We start from the raw sequence: 17,853 nt of genomic DNA on the forward strand, positions 1-17,853 counted from the left end.
AGATGGCACTGAGTAGAATCGCCAGTGATTCATTGATTTTATTAGCCAAAATAACATTAACCAAAAGCTTTTACGATTCCCAAATTAATTCGAAAATGTTAACTATTTAAATCATTTGTTAAAAACTGATTGGTGAAAAAGATTTCGTGGTTACGAGGGCAGTGTCTTGACAAGCATGGTTAATTAATATGAACTACAGGCCATGTTTATAGTGTAGGCTGCAGCAGGCAGGTACTATAAACTATTTATCTATCGAAATTGTGCTAAAATAGGTCATGATACAAAAAGTTTTCATAAATAAATGTACTTTCACCTGATGCCACCTAGTTGTTATAAATAATGTTTTTCTAAATTCAGCACTTTACTGCCAACTTTGTCTCGCACTCTGCTTCATAAATACACAGCCATGACAAATGATCATTCCCCGCGGGATATTTTCCAGACTTTTTGTTTAGTCCAAGTTTTTGACACTGCCATTGCTCACAGATGGCGTCTTTTGAATAACTAGGTTCGTAACAACATTAAACTAGACTTGTGACGTAGCTCTGATTGTTCAGTATTTTACGTAAGGCATAAATTGTCCGAAAAAGAACTCAGAAACAACCCCAATTTGTCTAAAACTCGTACATTAACTGCCAACACAAATTTAAAACGACCGCTTTACGGTGTGGTTGGCGAGTAAATGTGTATGACATTAAGTGGATGAATATGACTGAACTTCTGGTTTTTATTTATTACAGAGCCAGTAAACACGGGCGAAAGTCACGCATTTGCTTAATTCAACTTTATTGTACTCAAAGTGTTTGTCAAATGTTTCCACATCTACGGCAATAACAAGTATGAAAACACGATGTTAAAAACTATAGAAAAGGACGAGTATTGAGTACATTAGCTACTTTAATCCTAAACAAATGATATACTCGTAATATATAAACTTACTTGGTATCTACTTCAGAAGAAATTCTTCGTGTAGTATCCATGACGTGTTATTATTTGAAAAATCTATCCACTGCCACGCCTGATCGTCTTAATTTCACTTTCACATGGACCTATTGAGTCTAGAAGTTTTGATTTAAAATAAAATCACTAATTAATAATTTCTCACTTTTTAAAAATTAAGCTGCGCGAAATTGACAGCTTTTTTTTAATATAGGTAACGTTTTACGGCTCTGGGCGCAAGTGCTCAACCACAGTACCTCTAGTAAGAAAAACTTTCGAGTTCGTTTCGTTGCGTATTCAAAGTGTCATCGAAAAATTTTGTATGAAAAATTAAACAGCGCCCCCTAGGGCGGCTATAATATAGGGGGCGCTGTTTAATTTTTCATACAAAATTTTTCGATGACACTTTGAATACGCAACGAAACGAACTCGAAAGTTTTTCCTACTAGAGGTACAGATTATATCAACAGAAAAAAAAAGATGTAGATGTATGTAATAAGAACGCGCGTCACTGACCGCGAATTGACGCGTAATTCAAAATTCGAACTTCGACTTTAGTTGAGCGTTCCAAATTCAAATGGTTGCTTTTTTATTTGCATTGACATTATGCCAAACAGCCTAGACCAAATGGATGTTTTGATTAAAATAGTGAGAAACTTTTTATAGTGGCAGTAACAGTAGGCACGAATAAATTATTGTGACAGCTGTTTGCCTACTAATGTCCGCAGCTCAGTAAATAATCCAGAAAGTCACGTAAGACATAATATTCTTGAAATAAAAGACCTTTCTTACACAAAACATTAAACTTTATTACATTTCAATTGCAATTAAAAATAAAGTGGGTGCACGGGCAGCACGTGCGGGTGGTGGTACAACGTGCTGACGTGCGAGACGACGGGCGCGTGCACGAGCGGCGCGGAAACCACGGGCGGGTGGTACACGCTGGACACGTGCGGATACACGACGATCGGCTTCGGCGCGGGCGCTGCCGCCGCCATGGCCAGCAGAGAGAGCAAGATTACCTGGAAGAGAACAATAGCGTTTATTAAAAACATTAGGATATTAGTGTTTACCCAATGCACCCAAAGGGCGATGGAGCGGGCTATGCTCGGAGTTTCCCTGCGTGATCGAATCAGAAATGAATTGCTAAAATCAAGTGGCAGTGGGCGGGGCACATAGCTCGTAGAGACGATGGCCGTTGGGGCAGGAAAGTTCTCGAGTGGCGACCACAGGCTGGAAGACGTAGCGTGGGCAGGCCTCCTACTAGGTGGACCGACGATCTGGTAAAGGTCGCGGGAAGAGCCTGGATGCGGGCAGCGCAGGACCGTTCATTGTGGAAAACCTTGGGGGAGGCCTTTGTCCAGCAGTGGACGTCATTTGGCTGGCTGAAACGAGATTAGTGTTTAAGATTTTTATGTCGTTCCTACCTATTTTTGGAACTATATAGCACTGTGTATCACCACCATCAGGTCATTTTTAGTATCCGAAGGCGTTGATTCGTTCGTTCGTTTCAGCCAAATGACGTACACTGCTGGACAAAGGCCTCCCCCAAGGTTTTCCACAATGAACGGTCCGCTGCCCGCATCCAGGCTCTTCCCGCGACGTTTACCAGATCGTCGGTCCACCTAGTAGGAGGCCTGCTCACACTGTTGTTGATTTTATTATTGCTCTTTTTATTTAAAAGTTCTCGAATGACCACAACAGACCGGTTCTCCAGATCAGATGCGGTGTGGGCAGGCCTCACTTGATGGACCGACGATCTAGAAAAAACGTGGGAAGCACCTGGATGCGGGTAGAGCATGACCGATCGCTGTGAATCCTTGATCCTTTTTTTTAATGTCTGGAAAGCACCTGGATGCGGGTAGAGCATGACCGATCGCTGTGAATCCTTGAACATTTTTTTTAATGTCTGGAAAGCGGTGTTGGCAGGCCTCACTTGATGGACCGACGATCTAGCAAAGGGAAGCCCCTGGATACGGGCAGAGCATGACCAGTCGCAGTGAAAGTCCTTGATGGTTAACTTTACAATTTGTTTAACGCCTGGAAATAGAACCCACAACTTATCCAGTTTAAGAAAGTCCAACTCTCTAGTGATTAATCAAGGATGTTTGCTATCAAAAGCTATATCCGTCTAATCTAATGACCCTGGCTAGAAGGCCTCAGAAGCCTAGGCTCTGAAGTTTTGTTAGGTTTACAAGTTTACAACCCAAATTGCAGAATATCTACCATTTAAGTACCTACTTGTTCTCTCTCAAACACTATTCCAAATAGATTTGTTAAAAAGATTTATATTTTATTAATTCAGGTTATATTTTTATCAGGATTATGAAATTAAAAAAACTGTAATTATTATGCTACTGCTATCATATCATTACAACAAGTTTATAAGTTCAACAAGTAGCTACAAATACAATAACACGTACAAATCAGCTATTCATCACGTTCGTCCGTCGTCCGTCTTAAGTTATGCAAAGTTTTATCAAAAATATTGACGGATCCAAAGCTTTGTTGAAAAGATTCAATGATAAGCCTTGTGACCCAATAACCTCTGTGCCTGATTGGGTCCCCGGGGACAGTAAAAACTTATTGGGGCAATATTTGCTCTAGCAGGAGCCTAATTAGTAGGTCGGACCGCACGAGTGTAGAAAAACTGAACAGCCAAATCATTTTAAATGGTTGCACAAAAGATTTATTTTACCAGATTGTATTTGAAGGCAATGTTAATTAAGTAAAAAAATTTGAGTTATGTCTAAGACTGACTACTAGTAAATTATTGTGATCATCCTAACATTTTATGAGTCATAGGCACCAACCGTAGTTTCTGTTCGGGTTTTCGGAAACCACATTAGTTGTTACAACAATAAAAACAATCCGCCTTGTTCTTGTTATTAAATATTTGATTATAATTGAGTTGTAATAATAAATCATTAAGTCTGCTTGATGAAGGCGGAATCTGTTGCATTTATTTATAAGTAAGGAAACGAAATAGGAAAAAAGGAGATCGGCTTAAGAATAGCCTTACTACATCGACCTAATTATATGGACCACATCCGTGTAAGATCTGCTTTCAGAGTCAATTCTGAGTTATTAAACCGAGCCATGAATTATTATGGGCAATGATAGATCGGGGTTAATAATGTGTAAACAATGAAGTTATGCCTTTATCTCAAGTATTCTTAGGCTGGGTTGCACCATCTTACTTTAACTTTGACAAACGTCAAAAATCTGTCAAACTCCATACAAAAAGCACCGGTTATCGTTATACTTACGGTCAAAATTAGGCGGTGCGACTCAGCCTTAGGCCCAGTTTTTTGATTCATAGTTAAAATAACAAATTGTTAAATTTTGCTACTAATGGTTAAATATTAACAAAATGTTAACTCATAGTTAAAAATGTACTAAAAGTCTAGCTAACCATTGTTCGAAATACATTTAGTTTACATTTTGTTAATATTTAACCATTAGTAGCAAAATTTAACAATTAGTTATTTTAACTACGAATCAAAAAACCGGGCCTTAGTGTATTCGGAATATGATCTAAGCATGTTAAGATTGTTAAAGATCTTTTTTCTAATTAGGAAGATACTATTCCTATTATAAGGAAGTTAGATTTCTGTAATAAAAATTCGCGCGAAACAAGTTCAAAGGGACTAATGCTAAGTGTCATTAACGTGTAAGTAGATAGAACACGTGCCAACTTCAAAATGTTAGGGGAATATAATATTATGATGTAATTAAGAGATTAGAGAGATTTTAGAGAATCATGTAGGAAATTTTGGCAAAATCAATCGTGTCCCGCTGGGAAGGGCATGTGCTAGGTATTTACCACAGCCATTTTGTGACCTTTGGGACTCATTAACGTTATCCTTCAATATGAGCCCATTTTAATTGATTTAGAGTTATGTAAAGGTCAATCGTAATATTTCTGTTTGTACTATATTTTCATAATTAACCCTGAAATAAATGAGATTTGGAAGACTAAGACTTATGATTGGTATCAATAAAATATAAGTAGAATACTTCTTTTACAAAAGATCTTGAATTAGAATATGTCCAGTGTAAATAGCAATATGACATGGCATGATAGAGTATTATGATTTGCTTATGAGCTTATACAAAAGGCTTAAAAAGTTTCAGTTGACTACTAATATACATTTAATTGAGGCAATTAATTTCTTGAGAATAAAGCAAACAATGTTTTTACGAACAAAATTACTCCATCAAGTTTATTTATAAATTAAAGGAGTACGATTTTATAGACTTACCATTCGATGCATCTTCCTGCCTGAATGGATATCAGGATGGCGCCAATGACTGCAGTTGGCCGACTAAGTTTCCCGCCCAGGGCTCGCAAATATATAGCCACGCTGTGTATTCTGTTTCGTCCACTAACGCACAGCTATATACGGCCTGGAATTCGCATAGTCTGCCATTTAGGTACTAAATGTATTGGCTATAGTTACTAGAGGTTACAAAGTAATGCTTTAAAAATATCGGACGATTGCTCATCCGATCTATCGGTACTAACCGAATAAAATTCTTTAGTTGATTGACAGTATTTTTACTTGTATCTAAGTACATTCATAAGTTATGAGCTTTAGATACAAGTACTAGTTTAATTAAAGAGGCTGTACCACCGCTTCAATAAAATTCGAAGACATATTATTGTTGATGATGATCAATCATACAATGATAAGAATCGAGTTTTGAAAGGGAAAAACTCATTATATTTTAAAACTAGTAATTTAATCGATGCCACTTCTTGCCCGACAATCGATACATCGCGCATCGTTGCGAGTTCACCTAAAGAGCCGCAACAGGCGCTGACAGCCAAATATGTCGAGACCGGTCATCTTTACTCGAACTTATCTTGTTGGCACATCTTGACCACGTTAGTTACAACTCTTGTACAGTCAGTAACAATTATTGTTTGAATGAAAAATAATTATGCAATTATAATAGCATGTAGATATTTTATTTGTAACTCACTCATTGATTTTTATTACTACAACTTTATTTCTTTGGCTAAAATTGGCTGAAACGAACGAACGAACAACAACAGCCCGTAGACACTTTCTGTCAAAATCAAAATATTATTATCTTGTGAGCTGTTTGTAATATAAATCTTCCAACCATTGTACATCATAAGATAGGTATAATAGTACCATTTTGTACATGGACCTATAAAAAAAGGCGGACGGAACTCGGGCTACAACAAAACTGTGACGCAAAATTTTGGCGTTTGTCTATTGTGTGAGTGAATTTAGGGATGCCATGTTAGCCAAAACATTTTACCCATTTATTTTAAGAAAATCATAGATCGGCAGATGTTACTTGGAAATGTAGACAGAATTATTCCGTGCCATTTTAAAAGGATGAAAGGTGTATGCGTTGAGGTAGGCGCGAAATTTTCAATGTTCAAATTTTCTTACATTGTTTGCAAGTCAGTGTGTCAGGGTATGTACATAATGTGGATCAAAAATGATTCACGCAGTTACAAATTACGAATCTTGTGTACATTATAATCATAATCTTATGCATCATCAATATAATTATTAATTTCCCATATTTCGGGTAATTTTCCCACGTAAATAACTGAGAACACTGGTCTTTGACGTATTATTTTTTCGAGTGAATGACGTTTGATTTCAATTAATTTCAATATTTTAATGTCGGGAAATAAGTGATTGGATTATTATTTTGCCTGTGAAATGTGATTCCTTAATTTTTGTTTGTTCGAACAGAACGGTTTTTACACAATTTCATCACACAAGACATGTCGTATTCGTGTTGTTTTTTCGCTGCTTAAATGTGTCAACTGTGTGAAGTTTGCACTCGAAGTGGTGTAACAGGGTGTGAATGTGTGCGTGCCGGCCTGTACGTACAGGCAAGCTGGTGTATCCTAATGTCACAGTATTTTGTTGATGAGAATCCGTCCGACTTTTTTTATAGGTCCATGATTTTGTATTTGAATTTGACGTATTCAACTGTACTAATATTTTATGGCCATTAAATTGAATTTATTTGCATTTTATGACTTAACTTAGAATGTAAATGGGTATTTAAAGACGTTAAGTACAAAATCTAGTGGTAATTAAAGTAAATAAATTAAGCAAAATTATAATATTAACGCTAAGATTTATTGAACCGTACGCAACAATAACATACTTACTCTAGCCGCATATTAGAGAGAAATGTAGTTACAATTAATCATTTATTAAAGCAAGCTGTAATGAGTGAGATCAGTTAATAAACTTATTTTCATAGAAACAAAATTAGCTTTCTCGTAAAAGCCAGCTACATGAAATAAATGAATGGAATTACTTACCAAATCTCTGAAATGAGCTAAATCTTGCCCAATCCATTTCCCAAATGGAGCTACCTACCGATATCATTTCCCAGGTTGTCTGACCGCTCTAGATTCGATTTCGAGGAAAACTCTTCTATATTAGACTTGTAAGCACTAGATTTAATACGAAAAAGGCACTCTATGGCATTCTTTCTTCAGATGGCACAATAGTAAACCTTTTTTAGTTGGGTGAGTAAATAAAGTACCTACAGTAATTAATTTTACTTTTTTTAAAGTTATTTCAAAGTCAGTAAGAATTTCGTGTCAAAGAACCCCAAAAGTCAAGACAGGTCAGTCTGACCCCATTGGTCTTAGCTCCAGATCTTTATTATCTAGACATTAAACATTTGCATTTGTAATCAACAGTCTTTGTTTCATCTCCCTTTTTCAATGGTACAAAATCAAGTATTCCAAAATAGTAAAATGAGAGAGCAATTAAAATTTTACTCAGCACGTTCATCACAAAAAACTTTTTTAAACAGCAATTATTTTGAAGTTTTCCTCGATGATGTTCACACGACAGATACGCTTGTTATTTCTTGCCTGCGCTCGAGTACATGCGATGCAGCGATTATCATGCCAGGCGGTGTTCACATTCTCGCCCTAGAATCCGCCTGAGCCACGGCTGGGTTGTTCGGCCGGAAATTAAACCTTAATCATGATTATAATTAAGTACGTCATTAAGTTAAGTTAGCGTCAAAACATTACATTGAAGCGGGGTACCTGATTTGCTTTTGGCGCACGATAAAATATAATTTTCATTGTATAAACAAAGTATATTATTTTAGGAGAACTAAAGTTTGTTTCGAACGAAATTTAACATTTTCCAATGAATCAATTCAAATGATAGCAATTTGTAACTTTAATTGATTACTTGCTATTAAACTTTTAGGTCTTAAATGAAATAGAATTAAAATCTCTCGAACCATTTATCGATAAAAGACAGTAAGAAAACTCAGGGCCTATTTAAATTTAACGATGATAGACTGATTTCTCTAACGAAAAACAAGCTAAGTTGTATCTAGGCTAGGCTAGAATAAAAAATAAAACGAAGTAATTGGTGGTAATAATATAATTTAGTTATTTATTCTAAGATGAAATCAGTGGTGGACGGCGACGAGCGGGACAGCCTTGACGACTGAGCCGTGGTGCACGACGGAGCTGCTGTGAGCCACAGCCACGGGGGCGGTCTTCACGACCAGGGGGGCGGCGTGGACCACTGGGGCAGCGTGGACCACTGGGGCGGCGTGGACGGTGTGGACTACTGGGGCAGAGTGGACGGTGTGGACGACTGGGGCGGCGTGAACAACGGGAGCCACAACATGAGCGGTCTTGACCACGACAGGGGCAGCGTGGACAGCGTGGACCACAGGAGTGCCGTGGTTGACGACCTGGCTGCTCTTGGTGATGGTGGTCTTGGAGCCCACCACGGGGACGGCGGCGTGGACCACGGGGGCGGAGTGGACCGCTACCACGGGCTGGTGCGCCACGAGGAGGCCGGGGGCGGCGGCGGCGCAAGCCAGGAGGGCGGCGAAAGCTACCTGTTAACGAGAAAAGGATGGTTACAATTTTATTAAAGAGCAAAGTGATTTAAAAATACAAAAATATTTAATAAGTTAAGTTGGATTCTTGGACCTAATTATTTCAACTATCGCTGCCGTGCTGCTTCGTAATGTGGCCTCAGTCAGATGTCAGAGTAAAAAAGAAGTAACGATCTTGAAGTAAATATCAGACTACCAATTACTCACAAATTTTTGATATAATAAGATTAGAAAACACCTAACAACAAATATTTATTTACCCAATAAAAGTCACTCTCATATTTCAACGAAAAGAATTCCACATTTTGTGATTGTAAGTAACCAGATACTGCTATATCGCTGTTTCATCAAACATTCTACCGATAACTTGTTGGGACATCTCACTCAAATAATCATCACATTTTTTGTAACTTTTTATAAATTTGATGTCAAAGATAATTTAGGAAAAACACGGTATGAAAAAGAATACTTGGCTTCCATACTAGTCCCGTTGGATGAAATTTTTCCTAATGATACTTAATCGAAACAAACAAAAGCTAGTTATTGGAAAAGCACAACAAACGTTTGTGATCAACCTACGAGCCGACCAAAATTTGTTATACCAAGAACAGTGCTATGGCACTTTGTCTACAGCCTCCAACGGCTTTTAATGATTTTAAAGTCCAATTCGATTAATATAGGTCCTTATCTTATTAAAGTTATACGAAAATTTTAAAAAACACATTGAACTTTTTTCGAACAACACTTACAAAGGTCTGCATGGTTGTTTATATGTTGTTGTCGACGCGGTGGTGCGAAGTTATCTAACGACCTGAAGCCTCCTCGGGTATTTATATTGGCGACCGCCGAAATACTACAATACGCACGCAATATTGTACTTGAATTCTGTATAAATTACGGGAGGTATGAAGGAGCTTGCGTGGAGGCGGCATTCAACGTCCGCAACAGTTCGGAGGTTACGCCGCTCACTGCGGAGTTTAACGTAAACAAGAAGTACGGAAGGTAAAGCTTCCATGAGGAGTGTTTAAGATTCAAATGTCGTTTGGTTGGCGGCACTAATATAAACATCCCATGAAAGCTCGTATTTTTATACACATTATCTATATATGTAAATGCGAAAGTAACTCTGTCTGTCTGTCTGTCTGTCTGTCTGTCTGTCTGTCTGTCTGTCTGTCTGTTACGCTTTCCCGCTTAAACCTCGCAACCGATTTTGATGAAATTTGGCATAGAGATAGTTTGAGTCCCGGGAAAGAACATAGGATAGTTTTTATCCCGGTTTTTGAAACAGGGACGCGCGCGATAAAGTTTTTCTGTGACAGACAAAATTCCACGCGGGCGAAGCCGCGGGCGGAAAGCTAGTATTATGTACTTGGTACCAGTTAAATGTTTATTAAAATCTTAAAATTCCAAAAACATTGTATATCTAGAGTTCGATTGCGCCTTCTAAGGTATTTGACGTAATTAGTAGATTTTTTATTGTCATCTGGTAGAAATAACATAAATTCAATACTTAGCCATATATTGGTCTTTTTCTTTTAGCAACCAAATTTCAATCAACCTACTACTAGGTAACTCTGCTCAAGTGCCGCATCCTCGAAGCTTTCACTTGCTTCGTACCTCGCTCCTTCGGCATTCATACACCGATTAATGAATGCATAAGCAGCCAAACGGGCCCGCTCGAATGTAGGTTGATGCCAAGTTCAGTCGGTCCTGCTCTTACATAACGAGATGTACTGGCAGGCCTGGTTGTCCATTCATGTTTGGGGACTGTTTTAATTGAATATGATTGGGAAACAAACGAGAGCTGAAGGATGATGATGTACTTTAAATCGGCGAGTTTGAGACGCTAATTGAGAATTTTGGGTATAAACTTCAATAAGACAGTAAAAAGAAAGAAAGAAATAAAGCTTTCATTTAGAAAATGAAAAAGGGCCGTAAAATTCTAATTATAATAGGTACTAAAGCATTGATCAGAGGGATTTTCTAGATACTTGCTTAAAAACACTGCATATTTTCATCAATCAAACTGAGCTGATATAATAAGGCAAAAAAGCTTTGTGGGTCATGTACTCGTATGTGACGAACGGTGTCAGCAGAGCAGTGTCAATATTGTTCTCTGGGGCACTATAAAGGAATTTATCTTAAACGCCCATAAAATATTTCTTATAACTGTATCAATATGGCAATGACAAGATAAGTGTTAAGATAACTCAATCAACGTGTCGATAAAATTGTGCCAAAAGGAACATTCATATTTATTATGAACACGACATAATTCTCTCGACAATATCTTAATTTACACGAATTTTATTGCATTTACGTGAATGCTCTGGCAATAAAAACGTGTGGATTGAGCTGTTAAAGTCAAAACTTACAATTCATTGCGTTTCTTAAAAATTTTGCTTAAATTTTCTCGACGTACTCACTTATTTTGACCCCGTGTTTTGTTAAGAAATTAAATTTCAAGTGACACAATGTATCTCATTGCAATATTAAATTATGATTTGGTAAACATTTCGATCTCTTATAGGTGAAGAAAATCTGGAGGTTTAACTTTACATTTTAACTCAACTATCTGACATGGTAAATAACGTTCAATCTGTGAAATATGGATACTAAGAAAAAAATGTATTCCTGGAGAAATTAGCGTTAAGTACTTTTTTCAGCACTGACCCATTATAGTTTCGAAGCGATGCTAGGAATAAGCTTTATAAAAGTAACCCCATTAAAAATATCACAATAAATTATAATTTAGGGATTGTTCTAGTTATGCGTTGTTTGGCTTAGTCTTTCCATTAGTTAATAGCCATCGTTAGGTCATTTCTACACTACTACTACACGCCGTCTTGAGTGGCTCAAAATTGGACTAACTTGTCTAAAGAGCCTGTTGACCTAAAAAGGCGGCGGAGACGGCCTCAATTACTTGTGTATATGAAAAACATCCATTCAAAAAGAACAGGAGAGCTATTTGGTAAAGTTGATAGATATTCATATTCCTGAGAAAATAATTTGAAATAAATAGAACTTTATTAGGACTGTTGCTCTTGTAGTTGTAGTCATGTTACAAACTACTCAAACCACTTGAATTTTCGAAAAATTTAATAGACATAATGAATGCATTATGATATTCCGTAAAAATCACGACGTGCCAAAACTCTCAAGTTCCATTAAGAACCTTGACCATCGCATATCCTTCTAAATTCCAAAATTTTAGAATGAATAATGGTTTTACTATCAAAATATTGCAAACGTGTTAAGCACCAAGGTCCATAACAAGCGTGGTCATTAATTTTGACATAATAACATCTTGGCGCTAACACGCCTCCGAATGTCAAGTTCAAGCCTTGGGTCGTTCACATCGTAAAATACACATTATTAATGTTATCTAATGATTTAACCGCCCATCAGGCTATATACAGCAGCTACTGTTAGATATGTTTGTTAAACTTTGAAAGCTTAGTTACAAATTCGTACTTTAGAGTTCCGTATTACTATTGAAAAACTTAATTTTATGTAGGATTTTCCTCATGCTTCAAAACCACTGGATGATTTAATAGCGATGTGATGAAGATTTTTTCAAATTTCTTTAAAATTAAAAATCAAATCAACGGTGTTAATGGTCTAATCGTAGCCACATCTGCCCTTTGAGTCGGTACTAAATATCTAGTTTTCTCTTTAAAATTCTACATACTCATAATAGAAACAAACAATGTATAAAGTGCTCCTGAAATAAATACGCAAGCTCGCAACACCAGTAGCCTAATCAAATTGTTTACAAAAAAAACCATACTAATCATACTCAAACTTTATTAAGTTCAACCTTGGTTCATAAACCTTATTATTAGTTGTGTTGCAACGCCTCAGCATGCGATTTATCAATCAGATAAGAACTTTAACTTACATCTTTTTTGGGCGCCAAGGACGTTGTAAAACGAGCCATTGAGCAAGGATATTGTTGCAATGGTTACCGGCCTAACCATTGGTTTAAAAGTCAACAATAAGATAATGTATCTCATTGTTTAGTATCTTATACTTGCGGATTCGTTTTCGTGGGTTTCGATCTCGAGAATTGCTTCAACTATGTCGTCGAAAAACATACCAGAAAGTTCAAATTCCGTTGGAGGCATTATAAGTTCGAGAGCTTAGAGTCATAAACATTGAAATCAGGTATTTGAGTATGAGTGAATGTTTCCTTTCCAGGGTCTATACTTCGTATCATGTCAAAACCAATTTCACGTTGAATTTGATTCCTTGAAGTCACATTGAGTTAAACAGAAAATTGTAAATCCTGATATTTTCCATGTTGACAAACTCAAATGAACGTGCTCGACACTCCAGCTGGGTTCAACGTCCTGTGCAATTACTCACGCGTTTGCACATTAGAACCGAATTGTAGAGTCGTGAATGCGTTGTAAAACAAGCGCGTAATGTCCTTTAGAGCTTAAAGCTCTTACAGCCACTCTTTATAGACCACTCATCAGCGCGTTTTAATCAACCCACATGTTTTATAAAAATGAGAGGCAAAAATGCGTACCGGAAAACGGGTGGACCAACGACATCATAATGGTAGCAGGAAGGCGCTGGACACAGGCCGCTACCAACCGGGCTACAGGGTGAGATGATGATGATGATGATGAGGCTAGTATTTTATTAGCAAGATGTTGCTGGTAATTAAATAAAGGACCGAATACCCAAAGGACATTGTTCGTTCTCCATACATTGTTCGCCTAAGAACCAACAATTTTGACATATTACTACCCGAAAGCGAAATAATACGATTCTGTGTGTAAGAACAATGATTCCTGATGGACACTTGCCATAAAATTAATGATTAAGAATATTAAATCACAGCGATTTTATAATATGTCGTTTATGACAACNGCTGTGAGGTAGAAGTTACGGGACTATTCCCACCTCTCCTTTCCACCGCTGCATCTCCTGTGTAGCTAGCACCTAGACTAGTTGATTTAAAGCCAAGGTATATCAGTTTTTAGGTAATAACTTAGTGCATCTAAAAATGTAAAACTTTCTAGTTTTTTGTAACATTGAAAAATATAAAAAGAAGCATCATTTTTTTTACCAACTGTTTCTAAGAAATTTAAATGGAAGCTTTTGATGACAACGTATTGCTTACTTTTTCAGCTGTCGAACGAATCACTTTTATACTCATAGGTCCTGTACATCGGTAGATTTGGTAAATAAATGAATCTATCCGCATTCAGAAACTAAAAAAATTAAAATAGCTGTAATTTTTTAATACTGGATTTGTCGATTAAATTGATCATATTACTGCGCCCTAACGGGTCGGACACTGGTGACCAGACACACTGTACAATTATTATAATTTTAGCCTATCTCGTGAGCTAGGTGTCAATAATTAGGGTGATTTACTAACTAACCAGTCGCAATCGAACAACAGCAGTGAGATTCAAACAAGTTTGATCCATGATGCCGCACGACTATTGTGTGAGCCCACCCGTAACCTAAGCTTATTTAGCTTAACACAAGGGGCTGGACGGGACTATTAGTAATTTGTGCAATACAAAGTGCTTATAACCTCAAAAAAATCTTTTTATTGCTGTATTTAACCTTCCTTTCGTATACTAATTTATGCGTCAGTGTCAAGTCTGCGATTTTTATTCTTTGAAATTTTCTTAAAATGGCTGCCGCCGCAGTGAGCCTTGTAATTAACAAATTAAAATTAAATTAGTGTTTTAAAGTGCATAAATGTACAACTTAATGGTAAAAAGTCATTCCTTGATTTTTACTTAATAGGTATGTATCTGGAGTTATTTCAACAGTATTTTCGTCTATAGGATGGCATATTTAAAAAAACAAAACTGCACTCAAGCGTGTTGTCACAGCAACCGCTGAGCACATACTAATTGAATTTCGGTCCGTGGACCTATTTACGTGCCAGAAACAGTCTAGTTGACATGTCTTCTCTAGTACGTAGTACATTATAACTCAATGTTTATGACAACATGGCGTCTAATGTATTGTGTGAATGTATGAACACCGATTCGCGAAAAATGTTTCGTATTGTCGTCACGCCGAGTCGCAGCCAAATAGTATAAAATAATAGAACAAGTTTTAGAAATACAACTCGGCATTCCACTTTTATAATATGCCCACATATTGCACGTAAATAAACAACATGAATCGTAGGTTGTTTCCACCCTTGTCATCTGACACATGAAATAAACTCCTATTGTATTATAGATATCGAAGCCGAATCGTATATGATAATAGAATGGGTTTTGGAGATCACTCGGGCTTACACTTTTATGAAAAACCTACATAATGCATAAAAATAACACGAATCATGAGTTTTCTTTTCACCATTTACATCTGACACGAGATAACAAACTCCTATCTCCATGACTACCGTCGTAGTCTATGCCAAAGACTACAATATTTTAAGCAAGAAGTTTCAAACCTTAGCGGCTACGGTAACCCCTGGGCCACATACATCATGATAACATTCGGTCGACACCGGAACGAAGTCTTGCGATTATGCAAAAAAGCATCGTATTCTAGTGCGGCTATATCACGTTCAACCGGGGTTTTAATTCGACTAAAGTCCTGACTAAAGACTGGAAGAAAATACGCCGCATTGTATGAGCACTTCGTGTTCGTTAAAGCGGCTTCAGATCTAGAGCCCACATAGTTTTCTTTCCAATAATATCCGCAAGTAGCGCTGCATGATCTTTACAACAAAAACGGCAATAGTTATTAAGGTGCCAAAATTATATGATTACTTTGGCACGGTATTATACACGTTCGAAGATTTGTCATTTTCATTCATTTCATCATCATCATCATCATTTCAGCCACAGGACGTCCACTACTGAACATAGGCCTCCCCCAATGACTTCCACATCGCACGGTTGGTAGCGGCCTGCATCCAGCGCCTTCCCGCTACCTTTATCAGGTCGTCGGTCCACCTTGTGGTGGGTTGACATTGCAGAATATGACTTTTGATAGGTTCATCATAGAATTCGGCGGGGATATCCTCACGGAGGAAGTTCGTAAAAGGGCGGAACAAGATCTTATAATAATGCAAGGCCGAAGCTGTTACGCGCGTGCTCCTACGTGTAATCCGGCGAGTATGCAATAAATAGTAATGTCTGGTAAATAGTGGTAATACGTATCGTTCGTTCGTTCGTTTCAGCCGAAAAGACGTCCACTGCTGGACAAAGGCCTCCCCCAAGGATTTCCACGAAGACCGATCCTGCACCGCTCGCATACAGGCACCTCCCGCGACCTTCACCAGATCGTCGGTCCACCTAGTGGGAGGCCTGCCCACGCTACGTCTTTCGGCTCGTGGTCGCCACTCAAGAACTTTCCTGCCCCAGCGGCCATCAGCTCTACGAGCTATGTGCCCCGCCCCGTCTATGTCTGTATGCGCTACGATTACAGGGTATCATTTTGCATAGTCGCAAGACTTCACTCCGCTGCTGTCAAATCAATGTCGCATAATGTTATCGCAATGTGTGTGGCCCTTGGCCAAATCACAGAAGCCTATGCGAAGAAAGAGCACTTGAATGACAATAAAAATCAGGGTTACCATTTTATAAGATTTCCTCACTATTGAGGGTAACAAAGTAACATTAATAATCTAGCCATTAATTACATTTATTACCTATACGAGAAAGTAAAGCAACATGCGGTTTTATTTTAATTTGTAAAATATTAAACCCCTCATATTTGTAACAGTTTGTTCCAAGTTTAGTTTTACTGTTTTGTTAACAGTATTGCTGTTTCAGCTGTCACTGTGAAGCTTTGGGAAAATAAATAAATAGAAAAAATATTAACATAAATATTTATTTAAGTTTTTATGTTCATTATCATAATATGCCAATTTAAGTTACACTGTGTGACAGTCTTTGACACTAAACAAACTCTTCAGCTTAATAATACCTACCTACAGGGCGTTTTTATAGTTACTCTTGCTGATGAAACAAGAAGGGTTGATTCTACTACTGAAATACAACTACTTTTCTTACAGGACCAATATCAAATTCTCAAAAAAATTCACATCCTCGTGATGGTGATAATTTCTATGGAGAGGTTTTTTTTTTATTCGGTCTCTTGGGATAAGTTATTCCATTTGAGCAGTAGAATTAATCCTTTTTATTCGATCACATATAAAAACAACACAAGTGTTTAGGAAAACTTCTTCTTTGGTATGGTATCACTACGGAGTTATAATGTCGGCAACTCTGTATCACTGACTTGTAACTTTCAAACAGCATGAATAATAAGGGCACCACATTGGTTTTCTTTCTGAAAAAAGGCTTTCAGTTTTAGTACTAACCCTTTAGCACTATTTCATTGAAATAAAAATACAATAAACGCACAGAAGACTGAAATTGAGTCAACTGACGTGACATTTATAATTTGTTGACATTATGACAGTTTGACAAGACTAGGGATTGAAAAAGTTTTAATTGAAAAAGTAAAATGACAATTTATTAAAACGATTCACAAGGATATAATCGATTAAAAATATTTATAAAATGTTCTGATACTTGCCTGTAGCGATTATCCAATCCTGGTTTCTACTGAAAAACTACCTCGTGGCAAGATTTTAATAAAATAATAAAATCTTTATCTTCTCTTTCACAATCTATAAAAGTTCATTTGGTCTATTATTATACATGTGCTATGAATGAGGGTTTTCGCGATTGAAAAATCCGCGAGATGGCAATACGTAGACGCGAGGTCCAAATGCTGCATGATTGGTGGATATCTGTCAATGTCATGTCAAAAATAACCAATCATGCAGCATTTGGACCTCACGTCTACGTATTGCCATCTGGCGGATTTTTCAATCGCGAAAACCCTCATTGGCATAGATTATGAGAGACTGGCAACTATACTAGGTTGATATCAGGTGATCCGTCTGCTCATTTGCCTCCTGTCACATAAAAAAAAAATATATATGTTTCTCACACTTCAACTGGCATTGGATTCAACATCGGATTCTGACACTTTTACAGTTATGATACCATGAATATC

General features: G+C 37.3%; 3 protein-coding genes across 3 annotated transcripts in view; 1 reads left to right on the top strand and 2 right to left on the bottom strand.

Moving 5' to 3' along the window:
* BomSIFR (neuropeptide FF receptor 2-like) overlaps window positions 1–17,853 on the top strand; it is a 137,538-nt gene that overhangs the window by 107,129 nt on the left and 12,556 nt on the right. The window lies entirely within an intron of this gene.
* Window positions 1,728–5,346, bottom strand: LOC114353428 (Neuropeptide-like precursor 3). The gene is made up of 2 exons (XM_028305441.1): window positions 5,205–5,346; window positions 1,728–1,961 (listed from the first exon to the last, which is right to left on the bottom strand). The coding sequence occupies exons 1-2, from the start codon at window positions 5,214–5,216 to the stop codon at window positions 1,767–1,769; spliced, it is 207 nt and encodes a 68-aa protein (XP_028161242.1). The 5' UTR covers window positions 5,217–5,346; the 3' UTR covers window positions 1,728–1,766.
* LOC114353426 (A-kinase anchor protein 14) lies at window positions 8,354–9,630 on the bottom strand. The gene is made up of 2 exons (XM_028305439.1): window positions 9,579–9,630; window positions 8,354–8,829 (listed from the first exon to the last, which is right to left on the bottom strand). Exons 1-2 carry the CDS (start codon window positions 9,588–9,590, stop codon window positions 8,389–8,391), a joined length of 453 nt encoding a protein of 150 aa, XP_028161240.1. The 5' UTR covers window positions 9,591–9,630; the 3' UTR covers window positions 8,354–8,388.

This window comes from Ostrinia furnacalis, unplaced genomic scaffold (genome assembly GCF_004193835.3).
Source record: "Ostrinia furnacalis isolate ACB-3 unplaced genomic scaffold, ASM419383v2 OfSCF1657, whole genome shotgun sequence".
Lineage (NCBI taxonomy): Eukaryota > Metazoa > Arthropoda > Insecta > Lepidoptera > Crambidae > Ostrinia > Ostrinia furnacalis.